Source organism: Lytechinus variegatus, chromosome 17 (assembly GCF_018143015.1).
Source record: "Lytechinus variegatus isolate NC3 chromosome 17, Lvar_3.0, whole genome shotgun sequence".
NCBI lineage: Eukaryota > Metazoa > Echinodermata > Echinoidea > Temnopleuroida > Toxopneustidae > Lytechinus > Lytechinus variegatus.
The window spans coordinates 23,629,337-23,649,734 of NC_054756.1; the positions used below are offsets into that span (position 1 = coordinate 23,629,337).

General features: G+C 37.8%; 1 protein-coding gene across 1 annotated transcript in view; it reads right to left on the reverse strand.

Moving 5' to 3' along the window:
- Window positions 1-15,007: 15,007 nt before the first annotated feature.
- Window positions 15,008-20,398, reverse strand: part of LOC121431410 (galactose-3-O-sulfotransferase 3-like) — a 32,426-nt gene continuing 27,035 nt past the window's right edge. The window contains exon 4 of the mRNA XM_041628974.1: window positions 15,008-16,919. Within this exon, the coding sequence (XP_041484908.1) occupies window positions 15,452-16,919 (1,468 nt within the window). The 3' untranslated portion in view covers window positions 15,008-15,451. The remainder of the gene's footprint in view (window positions 16,920-20,398) is intronic.

Here is a 20,398-nt window from a genome sequence, read left to right on the forward strand (position 1 = left end):
TCTGACATGCACTTACGTAATGTTGCGTAATTTCGGAACCACGTACCCGGAGGACGCAAAGTTGGTCTCAAAAGTTGCGCAAGACTTGAAAGTAAAAAGTCAGCGAGTGGCGCGGTCAAAAAATTTCGCGCGGCGAAAATATTGCGCAATTTGTTGAGGGGGGGGGGGCCTCCGAGGCCCCCCCCCGGCCTAGATAGGGTTAAACTTAATTGTGATCACATGCTGCTCTTGCTTGTGTAAAGAAATATCAAATCATTTTCTTGTTTGCCGGAAATCAAATTCATTTATTTCACATACCTTTCGAAAAAGGTACAATATAGTGAGTTAATCTAATAGCGTAAAAACAACAATGACAGTTGTACAATTTAGACCCCCCCAAAAAAAACCCCAACAACAACACAACAAGAAAAAAACATAGAGTAATGAAAGGGATGTGAGGGAGTAACAAAAAGCCATGGCCTATCTAGGCTTCTCCCTTTTTACATTCATTACTGATAATAATACAAAACAATATCTTCCATCCAACTTGTTAGATTGAAAACAATGATAAATAAAGAAGTAAGTAATAAAAAGTTCTTTTTAATGGTAAAAAGGGAAAATCCACAATAAACACCTTTGAAAATATCAGCTGCTTGAATGAAAGGAATTCAAGGGAATTAATCTACAGTTTATCATATTTTTTCAGATGTATTGGTGTGCCTCCTTGTAAATATCGTCTTTTGTGGCAGCCAATTTTCAATGTGAAATCAGAGGGAAAAGGATGCTACTGAGAAGCGGACAAAAAAAAGTTCTATATATGTTCGTTTCATCAATTTTAAAGTACAAATTATTATTTTAAAGTATGCGCGGTATATTTTGAAACTTTTAATTCCTTACCCAATGATGATAATGATGATAATAAAAATAATAACAACAAAAGTAATGATATAAATAAACACAAACCTGGACCTTGGTAGCCCAGCTTCAGCCGGGTACACAATAATAGCAGGGCTCGCTGGGAGAACATTTTTCAGATCCGAAGTGGCTTCCCTGGGTAAATACACATGTATTATTATTATTATTATTATTAAAATATTTTGAAAATCGACTTTGATGGAATTTTCAGATTTGTGGGTATTTGTTGCTCGTTTCATTCAAGTCCTCTTTATGGGGGGGGGGGGGGGTGAGGGTGGGAGATAATGTTGGATTATGAAACCAATGTCAACTAAGCAGAACACTTAACATGTCTAGGCCTTTAAACGTGTTCCAATAGTTCTTTTTAGTCGGTTACTTATTTCCCCGTCGGTAGGAACACAGTGTACATGGTGTATCACAGTGCAAGCCACAGTGTGGAATGCAATGTAAAATCATCTTCACACTTTGTGACTTTGAACATGTTGAGTATTCTCATCAGTGTGGATCACATATTCAATCGTCCACTATATGGATTCACCGAGAAAACTCATAAAGTATAGATGACTTTGTGTCAAGAGTGTGAAATCGCCTTCTCGCATCGTCTGATTTCATAATTCAGAAATAGCGGTCATTTGTCAATTTGGTTACAGCTTCATTGTTCTCATTACATTATACTGGAAACCAGAGTGGATGATCACTTTGCTCGCGTTTCCACCGGGAGAACGTTTCATTAATAAACTTGTCGGAGGTTTTATCTGACACGTCCCATCTTATTCGACACCTACCATAGGATCGTTGCTTCTCAGTCAACCATGATCCAAGGACTTGTCAGATCTGACAACTTGTCGGACAAAAGTGTTGATGAATTGCTCCCTTGTTTATCTTTAATTTGATCTAATTGCCATTCGGCGCATTTTTATTTTGCCCAGTTAGACTTAATCGATTTCGTTTAATTTCCACTTCGTCCAATTACGTTGGGGACAATAATCATGAATCAAATTTTGTATAGCTAGACAAAGTACAAAATGATAAGAGGCCGAATTGGAAATAAGACCAAACTGGACGATACACTTATGGACAATCTGGACAAGGTGTACACTCTAAAAAATGAAGTGCTAATTTAGCTCTTAAAGAGCGTGTATAGTGACTGCACTTCGCAGTGCTGATTTTTCTCGTTCAAATTTGAACTAGACAAATCAGCACTCCGAAGTGCAGTCACTATACACGCTCTTTAAGAGCTAAATTAGCACTTCATTTTTTAGAGTGTAGTGTAGACCAAATGGGTTTCAGCCCATGTGGTATTAGACTATCTGAGAAAAAGACCTATTGCCTTTTGACAAAGAGAATATAAACCAAATTGTGTGCTTCATTTCGCCGTAACTCGTAATAACCATTATCGTTTTTGTTACAATTATTTTTTAAATTAATGAAATCCAACTGGACAGCATGCGTCTGCCCTTCAGGTTTTCGAAACTGAGGGAGGGGGGGGGGGTGAAGCGATATTATTTATACACTTTGACTTCCTTGAAGCGCATGCATGGACTACAGTTTGAACATCGGTAGTAGAAGTCTATTACAACATGAATATTGGTATTGCATGTGTATAGTTCCTCTATCGCTTCCTATCTGCATGAGACCTCTACTTCAATTTCTGTTCTATGCTCTAGTCTACTTTTCCTTTTCATTAATTCGATCCATTTATTTGTTCTTACATCCTATTTCAAGTAGTCAAGTTTAAATATAATTGATGTTGTCTGCTATCGAGTGGTTTGATCCTTTCGATAGTTGGTTTTGTACTTTGCATTCCTGGATGATTCACACACCTTCTCTTGTAAAAGTACACGTCGAAAACTCCGGTGTTGATTTCTGTCCACACCAGAGTATTGAAACAACACCAGTTTGGAATCAAACCGATGCTGTTTTAATAGTAATTGGTGTTGTATAAAGACATATCTGGTGTTAGACCAAAACCAAACTAGTGTTGTTTAACATTTTTCTGGTGTGGACATATATAGATTCTGGGCTGGTGTTAAATCAACACCGGAGTTTTTGCAGTGTATAGTACATTTCTTCAGATAAATTTCAAGTTTCCCGTGATCTCTATAGACGCTATGATATATGAATTATACATACATCAAAATGTAAGTGCCAAGATTTATGCTTATCCTAATATTCTTTTCTCGATTTGAACAAGGCAGTCATTATATGATTATACATCGTGCAGTTTATGGCAAACTTTTGTCTTTTGGCCTATTTAGAACCTTTATCTACCACGAAATTCCGGAGATCCCGTAATAAAGCCCTACTTATCACTTTGGTAAATAAACCAATGATCTCTTTAAACTACATATTCCAATACCAATGTTTGCAAAATCTGTGCAAACTATTGAAGCCGTTCAGAATAAGTGATGGGTAAAAAAAATGTTGTACTGGTCTCTTTTATCAATTTCATATCAGCGCTGTGGAAAGTTCTAGTTCATCAATTTGCTGGTGGTCGGAATTAAGGTAATTGATACGAATAATAGATTAAGATTGACACGGTTTATAGTCACAAGAGCCTTTAACTACATCTGCATCAAAACACAATCCCAAACACATCACACACACCCATTCATTGAAGAACTTACACACTCAAATGCCAAAGTACAGTCCGACGTCTCTTATCCGGACACGTTGGGACCAGTACCAATCCGGATAAAGAGATCTATCCGGATCTGGGAGACCCATTATTAAATACATACGCATCTGCTTCCAGTAATAATGATAATAAAAATAATGATACATACACACACACACACACACACACACACACATATATATATACATATATATATATATATATATATATATATATATATATATATATATATATATATACACAACAAAAAAGTAAGTCCCCCCTAAATCAAATTGCTGTAACTTTTGAACCGAATTATTTTGAGATATGATATTTCATGGGTGGTTTTCTACACTCATTAAGCAACTCCTGGGGAAAAATGAGATTGTTCGGCTGAGCCATACATGAGTAATTAAAGATTGAATTAAAAATGACCATTTGTGAAAGTCACAAGAGTCGTTTTTCAAATTGTGCAAATACAAAGTTGGGCAAAAATTGTTCTTTAGGTGAATTTTATGGTGTTATGCTGTTTTACTATCCATCATTTAACCACTTCAGACCAAATTTTGATATCGTATGTTCATGGTTGAGTGAGCACAATGTATTGCAGGGGCCGCGGAAGCGGGGGGGGGGGGGGGGGGAGGGGGCTGGGCCCCCCACTTTTTTCCATAAGCAAGTACACAAATGTAATACAATTGTGATTTTTGGCATGGCTAGCCCCCCCCCTTCCCACTTTGAAAACTGCTCTGCGGCCCCTGTATTGTGACTTATCATCAAAGGGGTTTTGGTAGTATCTTCTACAACTTGTTAGATCATGTTAAAATTTGAAAAAGTTGATGGCTCCCCCGATTATAGGCCCCTCCCCCATTTAAACATTCTGGATCCACCACTGATCTGTCCATACATTCAACTGATCCTGAGAAATTGTTAGGAAAAGAATACATTTATGCAGTATAAAGAGTATTCATTCCTAAGTTTTCGATTGTGCTCGCTCAACCATGAAAATTGTTAAAGTTCGGAAAGTGTTTGGTGATAGAAATGATGAATGATAAAACAACAGCAATTAAAGACACATTTGAAACCAAATTTGCCCCCAATATTCACTTTATTACCCTTTGAAATGAGTCTGTGACATTGAAAATACCAATTTTCCCGCTTTGATGCGTGCTCACTCATCCATGAATAAACAAATCGATTTCATTTTTGCACAGAATTATGCCCATAGGTTGATAAACATTACTGCCAAACGACATTGCTAAAGACAGCCTTGAAAAAAAGTTCCACCATATTGAATAAGGGATTACGTATGCTTAAACATATGCACCCATAATGTACACAAGTCTATGAGAGAGGAAGTCAAAATTTTAACAAATATGAAATGAGGGTTTGTTTCATGGAAGGTTTTTGTTACTTCTGCCAACAGTTATTTCATGAAACTTCGCACATGGCTTCAGAGTCACACTATCCAAAAGGTGCGCACACCAAAATAACCATTCGATACGGTACAGAGTGGGGCCAAGGCCTTGAACTTTCTTCTCATTTGCATAATTTTCGAATATTGTGTGCTCACTGATGCATTAAACATCGGGATTTTCATGAAAATCAAATCAAATGAACTGTGCAAGGAGTTTTGTGGCAGATATCCATAGTTACAAATTGCATTTTTTCCAATAACGTAAAAACTAGCTAATCACATTCCACATGTTCATTCAAGCGTAAATGTTTAATTTGACACCTTTAAATCATTGAAGCATGTTAATTGGTCATGAACATAACGAAAAAGTTGAGAAAAGATCATTTTCAGTAACCAAAATAAAGCAATACTTGCCTACGATATTTGAAAATCGCATTTTTTGTTTCCAATAAATGTTCATTGAACCGTGAAACGATGAATATTGTTGAATAAAGTCTTCCCAAAAATAACTGTCATCATATTCTTGCATTTTTATTGATAGAAATGTGTAAAAATCCATTTATAGCAAATTTGGACTTGAGTTTATTCAACCGTGAAATTTCGCTAAAAAAGTTGTATCGTCTTTTAGAAAGTACCTTTTACAAGCCTTCTGAGTATTTTTCATGATGAGAATGTGGAATTAGTTCCAATAAAATGGAATCAAAGTCATGATATTTTGCATGTGACTTTTGAAAAGTGACATTTTTGCCTTCTGATGGTGCTCACTGAAGCATGACGTAAGATACGTCCACAAAATTTACTCAGAGGGTAGCTTATAAAATTACCTACACGCTCATGTAAAAATATATCAAGAACTTGCATTGGTTCGGAAATTATTGATGTTTGTTTAGGGGGGACTTACTTTTTTTTGTTGTATATATATATATATATATATATATATGGACGACGTTTACAGTCACTCGCATTACACTTCAACACGTGTCTTTTCTACGACTTGGTGCTCTCAGTTTTACAGGGATGAGTGTTTCTTTCAAGTTTTTACTCAGCTGTCAATTTATTTTGACATCCGACAACACATACAGAACGGTATATTATGATGTATATTATGGACGCCATGACTTTCTGAAAATAGGTCTGTCGCATTACACAAATAGGATATGAAAAAAGTGACTGATTGCTTTTTGATAAATCTTTCAAATCAAAACGCTTTAACCAATTCAAATAGGTCTACCTACAAAACATTACTTGCAGTCTCAAATAAGACATTTTGAATTTGGGAAGCAGCTTCGAGTTTCTTTTGTAGATACAAAGCTCCGGTCAGTCGCATTACAGTGTGTCGCGTTACGTTTTGTCCGGCACCACAAGTCTGACATTTTTAACATTTGCGGCAACTTATGTTTGAAAATTTTCTTTTAACATGATGTAAAATGATAACCATCAGGTTATCCAACTGAAATTTTTACAAAACAAACAATAGTTTTCTGTTAAATTGAAATGAAGTAAGCAAAAATATATGTAGTGTCATGCCTATTTTGTGTGTGTGGTTCGGATTCTTCTATAAGGAGATGGGTACGAAAAAATTGAGGCTTATTTTGATCTCCTTTGTATTTAGAACTTCCATATGAATTTTATTTGAAAATTTTGATAAAGATTTGAAATAGAGCCGATATAATTTTTTTAGGAAGATGTCTGCTTTTGCTTGGAAACCCCCATATACATAATTTAACCGGGCATGGTGGCTCAGCGGTAGAGCGTCCGCCTCATGAACGGGAGGTCGTAGGTTCGATCCTCGGCGAGTCATACCAAAGACTTATAAAAATGGGACCTTCTGCCTTCTTGCTAGGCGCTCAGCATTTAGATTGGAGAAGGGTAATGATAACATGTTATGTTATGCAGGGCCCGCTGGTAGAGCAGTTTCCTAACTGAAGTGGCTACCCTGGGTAAATAAAACGTTATTATTATTATTATTATTATTAATGTCACACCAAGACATAAAACTGTCTAAACTACATAAGAGACATCCGACAATAAAATTAAGAGATATGGGGGGGGGGGGGAATGGATACAACAGACCTAACTAATGTATGGTAGCCGCTATGGGGAGACATATTACAACGTCAAAACAGTGAAAAAATGTACATAAACATAACGATTGACATTTTCTAGCTTCTATAAAAGATAAACGAAACAAATTAAACGACTACAGATATAATGTAGGAAGAAGTTGGGAGTAATCTAGCCTTCTTTTTGTTAAAGTGTCAAATTTTAGTCTGTGCTTTCAGACAAATCAATAAGTGGAATGAAGAAATGTCTTACACTACTTCCGGCAAAAGTTAAAAATGATCCAAAATACGTGCAATGAAAGGGAAAGACCAAATACATGAACTTCGATACAGTGATATTTACAGCGTTCTTAAAATAATTGTTGATATGATTAAAAATCAAAAAGCCTTATTGAACTAACTAGCATTGGACATTCAATCATGATTTCTCCTATACTAACTCATATACTCGTCACAGAATATAGTTGATTGATTCACACGCTATGATTGGCTGAATGAGCAGATATGCCGCGGATGATGTCATAATTAACAGTTTTGAGGGGGCAGACCATTTAATAAAGTGTAAAGTTATAAGAACCTTTTCCCCAAAAAATATTATAATACATATATCCAAAAAAACTTTGTGTCTTCTTTGCATATTTTTTTTTCACTTTCATTTATATCATTTCATATTTTTATTCATTATTTATTTTTAGTGAGAGTGGGGAGGGGGAAACTGCCCACGATTCCCCCCCCCCCAAAAAAAAAATATGCGTCAAAGACGTCGGATAATGTCACCTTGCCGTTCAAGAAAACTTTCCGGTAATAATGTGCCCTGCTTGTCTTTCTTACATGAACATTTAAATCCGGGCAAATGATACTTCTTGATTATCCAAAAAAGTAAATGTAAATTAACCACATAAGAATGTTATGAAATTGGTTCTGAGAAGATGTTCTTTTTCATAAGACATAATAGTACGTTCGTATCCGTGTCCAGAATTGAAAATGATAGGAATATATACAGTGCATAATACTATAGCTATTTACAAATAAGAATATTCAACATATAAATATAGAAAAGTACAGTTAAAATGGCTCATCAATTAAAACAAAATTAAAACCCCCCAAAAAAAATTCAAAGAAAATGCGCAACATGTGTGTATGAACGTAAACCAAGTCTATAGTGCCAGATACATGGATTTTTTCAAACCGCATCCGGCTTCCAATACATGGGTGCGCATTTAAAGCAATAACACGCATCCAGATCCAGACTGAAAGCCCTTTTAAAGCCTGGAAAATAAACAAGCTTTTAATGCATCGATATGGCTTATCATGACGTTTAATTCTGTATGTCCGGCAAAAACAAGCTTTATCCGTTACATGTATCCCGTTCTTGTAATTCCTACTCATTTTTCCCCTCTTCCATTTATGATTTTGAAAATCTCGACTGACACCGTTTGCCTCCTATAGCATCACCGAAGAATTGACCTTTTCATGCAAGCAGATGAATACCGTCATCATAGTTGCAGGATGTTAGTGTAAAGAAATAACAAATTAATAAGAAAGTCATATCAAGTGGAGCATAAAACCACTAATTCTCATTTTCCGTTTGATTTGGTCAAATTTCTGTGATTTATGTACATAGAGGGACCATTATAAAAAAAAGTGTAATGTAGGAGATTCTGAATATCATTTTTTATACTTTTTTTCAAAATTGTATTTTGTGTACCAACCAGGTAAACAAGCATAAGTTGACATTCCTGGGGAGCATTACATCAACATTTTTGTGCGAAAAGTGGTTTGTTCTGACAAATTTCTGTGATTTTTATTGACTGAGAAAGTACTGTAGCTATGGTAACGTCGGATAAAAGAGGACTTTGTCAGATTAAATGTCCGACAATCAATAATTATAATATAGGATTTGTATAGCGCACTTATCCATCTTGTTAAGTGCTCAAGGCACTCCTGTAGTACATCGGCTGAGCTTGACCGATTCTGTTGCTCTTAGCTTTTTGAGGAATTGCTTCCTGCTGGTACCAATGTACCTCACCTGGGTTGAGTGCAGCACAATGTGGGTAAATTTCTTGCTGAAGGAAAACATGCCATGGGATGGAAATCAAACCCACTTCTCTCAGATTGAAAGACAAGAGTCTTAACCACAAGATCACAATGCCCCCACAAGTCCTTTCATGAAATGCTCTCCAGAAAACAAATATTCCCTTAATGCAAGTGTTAGGGGATGTTCACCCTGATGGTAATCTGGGCCCATTCTTACAAAGAGCTACGATCGATCCGATCAATCTCAAGTATATGGAAATCCATCAATGTCATAATTTTTTCTTTAAGAAATTTGCTTATCTCCTTTGAAAACAGAGAAGCAAATTGAATGCTCAAGAAAGCTGTGAAATTATGAATATACGTCATTTGTAGAAAATATTTTTGACAAACATGCATGTAAGATGTTGATATTGCTGGCTTTCCATAGGTGCGATTGATCGGATCAATCGCAACTCTTTGTAAGATGGGTCCCAGGATTTCATAAAGTCAGCAAAAGAAATACTTTTTGTTAAGGCGTAATGAAAATCTATCAAAGAATTAGAAAGTCATGAATTTTTTAAAGTTTTGATCTTTGAGATTGAATTGAATTAAATTGAAATTATTAGATATCATTAATAATGGTCAATATACTTGAGACACACTATTCATTAATTTTGCAAGCAGCTGCCCCCATATGACATGTTTTTATTCCGTACATATCACTTTTAAGGTTTAAGATTACTAAAAATATTCCTCTTATAGAGGTGGGCATGAAAGAACATGTTTCTGATATGTTGAATGCACAGTTAGAAACTGTTCAATTTTCTGAGAAAATGTCACTTATTAGAATGTATTTCACATGGCATATTGTGGAGCTGCGTGCATGTGAAATTGCCAAATCAAAACTTTAAAAAGTTGTAACTCCAGTAGAATGGATTTGACTTCACTTGCCGGTATATTATTTCTGTCATTGATAGCGAATGAGAACCATTAACGTAAAATAGTTATTTTGTACAAAAACAAAAGAATTACATCAATCAAATGCCCGGCCAAATACAGCCGCACATGAAAAATAAAAACAAACCACATTTTTCAATAGGCCTGTACTAATGATTCTCTTATATACAGATTTCTCATAATTTGTGCTAAATACCACTAAGCTGATTCTAATAAGCAACATTAGACAATAACAAATATTCAAAACAACCATAACAAGATTTAATTATCCGTGCTTACAAAGTTACCTATTCAGGACCGGGCAGTGGGCTTCACGCAAATGCATCGATTTTTATGAATCTTCCTTTCTGTAATTTACGACGTGAACATTTAAAATGCCCAATCTCCGCAGTGGCGGATCTAGGGGGGGGGGTCTAAATGTTTAATTTAAATATGCCGTTCTCACAGATTTAAAAAATTGACATTTCAAGGATTGATTTTAAGAAATCATGAAGAGCAGACATATTATCTCACTAATCCACTAATGCGAACGTAAGCACGGACAGGAAATGTTAAGACCTTAAAATATGTCACTACATAAAACAATAATAATTCGAAATGCGAGGAGATATATTTGGTGTATATTGACTTGAAAACGGAAAGTTTTAGTACAAGATTATATATCTCGTTAAACAGACAATGCGAGTATCAGGAACAATGAAGACATAGGCCCTGAGCGAATTATGTTTCATAAAGTTATATATATTTTTTATTTTTATGTAATATAACATAACATAATTATAATATAATATAACATAATTAACAATAATTTCTTCCTTCCCACTATGTTTCTTTCACTTTCTCTTTTTCTCTTTTTCCCGTTTTTTTTTTTGGCCAGCCGATTGGGGGGGGGGGGGCACGTGCCCCATGCCCCCCGTAGTTACGCCACTGCCCACCCCCGACTCCCCCCTCCCACCCATAAACAGTTCAGCGACCTCATCCCAAAAATCATATCAATTTCTGTTTATGGTAACTCTCATAGGAACTCAGCAGGACAGTGTTTTGCTGGTAAACCTCCGGTTAACCCCTAGCTGATATCTAGCCAATATTACGTAGGAAAGAACATGGTCCGGGCTGAAAATAATATGCCACTTCCATTCACGAGTGGATACCATGCGCGACCATGGGGTCTCGAAAAGCACCCTAAACACGTAATTTCCATATTCTGAAAATGCACCCCTTAACAAGTATTGGCGTGTGAAACCCTACCCTTAACAAGTACTGGAAACAAAACGATACTCTTGGCAAATATTCCCTGAAATGAACCCCTAAACAAGTACAGCAATGTTTCATTGTTACGGGTCCTTTGGTTGTCGGCTTTAACTTATTTAATTTAGTACGACCCCACCTTCTACACCTCGCGCAAATAGGACTCTAAACACGTAGTGTTGGGGCAAAAATGACATCCTTTATAAAACATTTTAATTTTGTTTTATCATCCCCGCAAATTCGACCCTAAACACGTAATTTTACTAGCGAAATAGATACCCTTTTCCCATTAATTTTGTGTTTTTGACACCCTTTTCACGTTACGTACGTAACGTGCCCTATCGTGAAAAGGACATCCTTTTTACGTGTTTTTTTGGTCGCGCATGGTATCCACTCGTCAATGTAAGTGGCCCCCCGGGGATTGGCACAGATGAAGAAAAATCAGACAATCAAAACCCTGAAAACTTGATCAAATTCGGACAAGGAATAACAAAGTTATGGCATTTTTAAGATTGGTGAAACGGTTCTAGACATGTCTTCATGAATATTCAATGAGTAAATGAATTCATATCCTCACTTGTTCTGTATTATATGAAATAAGGTTTATTCAAATTTGTTCCACGACAAGAACTGAATTGACAACTGATTTAATGCATTCATTGCTGCAACTTATTTCATTATGAAGGAGCACTAGCGTACCTACCGGGGGGGGGGGGGAGTCTGCCCCCCCCCCGACGAGCCACAACCCATGCAAAGGACGTATCCCTGCCCCCCCCTGACGAGCTTGAAAGACATTTTTTGCCCCCCTGACGAGCTTGAAGACCATTATTGCGGCCCTTTTTCACGTGCTTGAAGACCTTTTTTCTTGCTTCGCAAAGTTTTGGGCTGATGTTTTTGCCCCCCCCCCCTGTGGAAAATCCTAGGTACGCCACTGCAAAGGAGACACCATTCACACATGTATGAAAAAAATGAAACAATTATGATTTTTTTTGTAAGAGCATAAAAAGGAAAGTGGGGATGTACGTGACATCATCAGCCCACCCAATGAATATTCATGATGACGTGCATATAACTAGTTTCACAAAATGTTGCTAAACTTTCAAATTCAATAACTTTGTTATTTGGTATTCGATTTTGATGAAATTTTTAGCATTTCGCTCTGTGGATTTTACTCTATTTAAATATTTTCAGCCCGGACCTTCCCTTTAAGCAGGGACTGATCAGTCCAGGGCCTGGTTTAAGTTAATTGGATGGTGGCTGACGACAGATATTACTCTCGGGTCTTTTTATCAAAGTGGAGACAATGTCAGAGCGGGGATTCATGCTCTAACCACTAGACTCTAGACTGACAGGGTTCATGGTTAGATCGAGGTTAAAGGGGAATGAAACCTTTGGAACAAGTATAGTCTTGTGTCGAAACAGAAAAATAAAAGAATTGGAACAAAGAAAATTTGAGAAAAATCTGACAAATAACGAGAAAGTTACGAGCATTTGAATATTGCAATCACTAATGCTTTGGAGATCCTCCCATTTGCAATGGGACAAGGATGTGTGATGTCACATGTGAACAACTTTCCCTTTGATGGACTATAAAATACCCCCAAAATGTCACTATTTGCTTTTTGTTATGGTCATGCAAACTCTTTATCCATGATGTATTCTTTAAAAATCTGTATTACATGCCCTCCTATTGAAAGAACACATGATCTACTGATAGGTGTGATAAAAGAGTCAGTTTAAGTGAAATATATACTTTAGTCATGTTAGTAATGGGGAGAGTTGTTCACAAGTGACATCATACACATCGTTGTCGCATTGAAATGTGAGGATCTTGATAGCATTAGTGATCGCAATATTCAAATGCTCATAACCTTCTCATTGTCAGATTTTTCTAAATCTTTCGTTGATCTGTTTCTTTGATTTTTTTTATTTTCACACAACCTATCTTGTTCCAAAGGTTTCATTCTCCTTTAAAGTAATCTATGGTGTAATTCTTTGACTATAATAATCTGTAACATGAATTTGTACTTCGGCCGACGATAAGGAGACTGTGCTCTAATAATTACGAATCCCTGCACCATCCTAGAACCCTCTCTATTTATCATTTCTTGTGCATAGCAAAATATTTTCCCCGATTTTGGAAAAATACAGATTTTTGTGTCGCTTAGGACTCTGGCTTAACTTAACGTTTGTCTCGTGTCGGGGGGGGGGGGGCAGTCAAATATATTGCTGTACACAAGCGTGACCAAAATACAAAACACCGCGTATAAAGGGTTTTTTTTTTTTAGTTATGGACGCGGGCCGCGCGTGCACTCGTTATCAAAAACGAGTATCAAAACGGGTATCAAAAACACCGATTTTCAAAAAAAGAGGGTAGTTTTGAAAGACTGGTCAATGGTTAATCGAACGGTCAAACGTATAGGGTATGTATTTTTAAAAGCTTTTTTCAAGACTAGCCAAACGTGTTTAGGGTGTGTTTTTTCCCACAAGGTTTTTCCCCGGGCTCATATTCTGGCGACAACATGTTTAGGCCAAAATGTGCAAATAAATCCCGCGAAAAACTTGTTTAGGGGGTTATTTTGCACACAGAGAATGAACTCGTTTAGGGGATATTAAGAATTAATTTGGTCACGCATGTGTACAGCAATACATTTGACTGCCCCCGCCCGAGCTAGAGCCTCTCTATTTATTATTTTTGTGCATGGCAAGAATTCCCCCCCCCCGCCATGCCCGCGCGATTTTGGGGTAAGTTAGGACTCTGGCTTAACTCTCCACGTTTGTCCGGTGTAAGGTGCTTTCTGACATCATTTATTTTATTCCACCATGACTTACTTTGAATTCAGAAGAATGTGTCCTGCAAAATGCAAAAGAACCTTCTACATGAGTTTTTCATGGCGAAGTCCTTTTAAACTCTTCACCCAAATTAATGAGCAGTGGGAAACAATACGATTTATCATAGCAAGATCGTTTTGTTTTAGATATCGATATACCACCATCATTCGTAAGTGGAGGTGCCGTGGCCGAGTGGTCTAAGGCGCCTGGCTATACATAGAAAATCAGGGGTTCGATCCCCGGCCGCAGCACCTATGCCGTGAGCAAAGTATTTAAAGTACAATGCTCTTTTATCCTGCCTTCAAATAAATGGAAATGCTATATGCATTAAAAAAATATTCGTAAGTTGTTCACGAATCAATGAACCTTACAAAACTGTACAAGTGAAAAGTTGTAGCTTGCTCTGAACTTTCTATATTATTGTATATACTAACACTCTATAGACTATAATTAGCTGCCGAGCACCTCTCACCACACCCCATTGCGGAGTTTGGAAAACCTTTGGTCAATAAATCATGCATTCTGACAAAAAAAATGTGAAAATACATCATTATCTGAAAAAGCAGATTGTATTGTAAGGAGAGTGAATATAACGGTAGGTGGTGAAAATGCTTGAAAAGCGTTAGACTACCGCCAATTAAAGATACAAGCAGTAGTTGCAGTAAACACTGATTTCATGAGAAAGTCTGTAAAACCAGGCTTAATTGTCAGAATATCATCGAGGATCTAGATCTGGTACAATCACATATACTAAACTTTGTGAAATCTTGAAATTTACGCTGAAAAACGTTCACACTGAAGATCACCAATACAGATAGGCACGCGTGGGACAGTGTATTATTATTGCTGGAATAAAGACCCGACGGAAGTGACCGAATCCGCGCTTTTTTTGCTTATTTCTCAGCAATTACACAATTTCTTCCAGAATCCTTTGGCACATATTTTTTATTCATATACTTGGGTGGTCATTATATTGGATTCTGTAAAAAGTCATTTTGAGATCGTTACCAAAACTGGAATTTATCTTTAAGAGTGGTAGAGCTGGCAATTATGCTGACGCCATCTCGACAAATTGCAGTTTTGATCAAATCGTTGATATTCCTGTTTTGTTGATTTATATTTCATTTGAAGCATACTAATGACCCCGATCTTTTAATGTGATTACATGGAGGGAATGCTGTAATTAATCATTATACATTGATGAATTCGGAAGCCATCTTGAGAAAAGCGCCCTCAGACTGTCAAGGTGACTACAAGACATTGGACACCAAGATGAAAGCTCTTCCTTGTCTTATAAAATATGAACGCAGATAGTATAAAGCCGAAAGATCAGGTGTGGCAAATTTTCCAAAGTATCACCACGATGGTTCATTTTATCATGGCCCTACTACATGATTTTATTGTCTCTTTTCAGTGACTTGCTTGAATTTTTTTCTTGGAAATGACGGAAATCCTCCTTTTACCCTTCTTCTTCTTCGTTGATAGATTCGTGCGATTTGCTTTGGCTTTGCCAACTTTCACTCGCTTCTTACGTACTTTACATGCTGCCGTACTTCTATTGACGTCTTGCCTACAATAAACTCTCATATGTAATTCACGTTTAGATTCAGCAAGCGTTCGGCAGAACAACGAAGCATTCTTGCGCGGCACGCGCTCCTGGTGGCCAAAGAGATGATCCTTGTCCCACTTTGTCGATTCTGTTTCCTGTGTGCAGTTCTGCAATAACGATTCCAGAAGATTCCTGAAGTAAGTAAGATCGGTTTCAAAGCCTGGTCCGTAGTTGTCAATACGGTACCAAAGCGTGCGGTTAAAGGATTGATACAAGAGCATATCCGCGGCGTTCCACTCGCGTATTCTATCTCTTAGAGAATCTTTCATGCTTGGACGCGTATCCTTGATCCGGATATTCTTGGCGATGTATGCAATGTCTTGGAAGCTCCAACAGAAGAGCTTGCGCATTATCAAAAGCGATTCGTCAAAGTATTCATTGATAAGGACCATGCTTAACTCGTCCTGAAGTTTTTGTATCCATTCTTTCACTGCGGTCGTATTTTCGTGGTATTGAGGGTCCAAACCAAGATCGTAAATCTGGTTGTTCCTAGAGTATGCCCATCTCTTTCCAATTTCATGTTCCCAAGGCAAGAAAAGCAAACGATCCTGGTAGAATTTCGGTCGCGACATAAACTCTTCTATAAGCTCAAAAATCGTACAATTGGTCTGGTTTATGGATGAGCCTTTTTGCGATGTCTTCATGAGCTCTTTTCGACATCCTTTGAATCTGGGATTTCGGCTACGAAACGTGGAGTTACCCAAGGTACTCGTTTCATTGTTCATTGCACTTGGATTTGACTTGACGGTTATGTTAACTAGAATTGCATCATGGAATTGGAAATGATTAAAAGCACTTTCCCACTGCACACCAGGATCACGAATAATTGTCATGTATTTTGTACCTTGTGCAAAGAACCTATCCATTACAGGCCGCTGATAACGAACATGGACCGCCATCATATTGTAGTTTTTATAGTTTGGATAATCATTCTCAGCCACGTGGATAGGAGGCAAGAAATGTGTTTCCGCCGTTTTCTCCGTGAACGGGAGGTGGTAGAAATGGCCATTTGTTGACGACTGTCGATTCAAAATGAAAGACAAATTATGAAAGAATCCATATCTATTGATTATTGACATTATGGTCGTCGAGCCCGTTTTCAATGTCTTTATGTAAGCGATATTCTGAACCGCGCAACATGATGTAGGAAAACCCCTTTGAATTCTGCTTGTTGCAATGGGTGCATTACTTTCCTTTCCACAGCTTTTGTGGATTAACACTGGCTTGTGCACAGGGAGTTGCCAGCTTTGTAGATATGTCCCATTAGACCTGCAAAGAATAAAACGTTGTGATAAAATGAATTAATAATCATACAGCATTAAGACAGCGCTGAATACAAGATTTCTTTACTAACCTTTACCAAGGATTTAGAAAAGCTCATTATTGATATAAAAATAAGGAAAATGAGTTTTGTTGGACATGACTTTAATAGAGAGGACGGTCTTTAGCGTTGACGGGGAAGATAGAGGGTAAGAGGGGATGAGGAAGAACACGGATGAATTGAATGACCAGTCTGTTCGAATGCATGGATTACAGAGAGAGGTGTGGGTCAGCACAACCGCGTATATAGCCAGGATTTAATTTTGGAGGGGGCGGTAAGTGCACGCAAGTTTTTGATATCTCATCAAATTCAAATCAAAAGAAGGCATCTCTTGCGTTTCTTGTACCCTGAACAAGTCGAAAATTGACTTGCTGTGTTTAAAAAAATGGTTTTCGAAAGAAATTATGAGCGTCAACAAAATGGGAAAAAATTTGAGTATTTAAAATAATTCCTCTTACCGTCAACTCAAGTCGCAAAACCTAGTAGAAGACGGGTATAAATACAAGAAACAGGCCCTATTCTTTCCCGCGAATGGCTTTGAAGCTCTGACTCTTTAAAAAATTATCTGAAACTGTAATCTCTTCTAATTTTTATATATTTTAGATTACACATATTACTCGATTAAGAACAAAAACGAGCTCAAAAGTGAAAGGGATGATGGAAGCTAAAAGATGAACTTTTCCTTTCCCATGCTTGCGAAGCACGGAAACCTCTGTGATTTATTTTGGAAGAAAAAAAATCGCTCATATTAGGCGCCTCTTTTTATTTGATTAAGAAAGTTCAGTAATATTCAAAATTTCAAATCAATGGCGCAAAGCAAGACAGGAGATGGATGAGCAGCGATATACAGCTCAGAATAAAGTTTAATATCGTACATACTTTTACATATAGCACGGCACGAATTTAATTCCTCCACATTTGAGCAGATACTCTGCCAAAAATTACTTGCTGAAGAAATAGCATTTGGGGACTCGGGGAGTGACGGTAGTAATGTTTACCCGTTCTGAACAGAAGATCCAAAATCTTGTGTCATGTATACTTTACACTATCTGGCAAGAATATACGGTTCCCAAGGCGGGAAAGGGAAAAAAGGAGTAGAAAGAAGATGTGGGAAACAAAGGGAATAGCAATTTTATATTTTTTTTTATTTGCGGGAGCAAAATATTTAGCATGAAGAGAGAGGAAAGTCTCGTTTAGGTTGTTATTCTTTTGACCAAAAAAAGAAGGAAAACAACAATAGCAATACCTTTCTTTCCCCTTTCGCTTTTTCTTTTTCTCTTTTCCCTTCTTTTTTTTGGGGGGGGGGGGAGCGACCGCCCCCTCTGGCTACGCGCCTGGGTTAGCTCCTGCTGACCCACCAGAGAGAAAACATCGCCAATACAAATGTGATGAATTCTCATTGGATGAGTAAAAATGGTTAGGGCCTACCTCTGAAACTTTTGAATTGGTCATTTACCCGCCTGAATTCCAACTCATCTACAATTCCCAATAAGTCATTTACAAACTCTGCCATTTCATTTATCTGAGGGGGCGTGCGTTTTAAACAATTATAACACCTATAATGTAGGCCTATATCTCGACGACGGCCGAGCAGTACTCCGACTAGCATCAAGGAGCAGGGCGGATAGGGCGCGAAAAGACCTCATAAAAGTCTTCAATGATCTCGGCCGACGCATCACCGTGCAAACCAACCAAAAAATCGTAGATTACTGGGACGTCACCCTCAATCTAGACACAGGCGATTTTCAACCATACAGAAAACCTAACGACACAGCTACCTACGTACATAGGGCATCCACCCACCCACCCCTATCCCCAACCAAATACCTGCGGCCATTGAAAAGCGCATTTCGACACTATCTTCTAACGAAGACTTGTTCAAGAAAGCAGCGCTATCATACGACGACGCCCTGAAAAGAAGCGGGTATGATAAGACCAACAAATACACCAGGCTAATAGAAGAAGCAAGAAAAAGAAGAAATAGAAGTAGAAAAGTCACCTGGTTTAACCCACCATACAATTCCGAGGTAAAAACCAACAAGGAGGGGGAGTCCTGAAGCTAATAATGAAGTACTTCTCCAAGGGACACAAACTGAACCAAAAATTCAACGAGAACACAATAAAGGTTAGCTGCAGTTGCATGAAAAACATGGAAACCGTAATAAAAACCCACAACTAAAAAGTTATCACACATTAAATTCGAATTGACGTGCGGAAGAAGAGCCAAAATGTAAATGTCGGCAACCCCCCCATGTCCATTACTAGAAAAGTGTATGCAGACGGCTATGGTATGCAAGGCGACGAACCGACATATGGCAACGAAGAGAAACACTACTTCGGGCTTCCAGGGGGACATTCAAAGATATAGAAACCACATCAAATCATTTAATCATGAAAAATACCGGGACTAACTTGGGACAAAGTAAAATTCAAACCAAATAAAAAGTGGCTTGTGCAATCGTTGCCTGAAGGAAAAAGTATCCATAATAACAAACAACTTAACCAACCAGTAGAAGAACCTACAATACGGCATCACACTCTGGACTTGTTCCTCACCAACAATCCCACCCTTGCCTTTACAATGTGTGTTTCCTTCCTGGCATATCGGATCATGACAGTCCGTTGCTGACCTTTAACTTGAAACCACCAGGAATACGTCAAATGCCTAGAAAGGTTCCGGCCTACAGCAAAGCAGACTGGGAAGGGTTCAAGGACAGCATGTCAAAAGTAGCTGATAAAATATTATCCAAGCTCGAGTAAGCCTCCATTAGTGAATTATTGGAACATATTTCAAGCAGGAATCAAGAATGGCATCGAGGCACATATTCCTCATACAATGTTGAAGTCCAGAACCATCCTACCTTCTGTGACTGCAAGAAGTAGAAAGCTCATTAAGAAAAGGAGTAGGGTTGACAAGAAATTCAAAAAAATCTTGAAATTCAGAGGACTTCTTCCATTATAACCTTGAAGAGTATAGCAGAAGTCTTAAGAGGATCATCCAGTCAGAGACCAGGGAAGAATGCTGGAAATATCTTGAGTCTATGTTTGATGGATCTGATAACGAAGACAATCAATTCATGGCCATGAAATGATTTTGGAGCTTCATTAAGTTCAACTGAAGTGGCAGTGGATGAATTTCCCACATTACCGACCCCACTAAAAAGGCCAATGCACTCAACCAGCAATTCCAATCAGTATTCACTGAAGAGACCCCTGTACCGCCTGACATGCTTCCCCCTACTTCGCCTTATGAAACCATGCCACATGTCATCACAACGAAAGGTATCAAGAAACTACTTGACAATCTGAAGCCAAGGAAATTACCCGGTCCCGATGCCATCACTTCTCGAGTACTCAAGGAGCTATCAGGTATTATCGCAACGTCCCTTAGGGATTTCTTTAGGAAGTCCTATAGCACCAGGGAGAT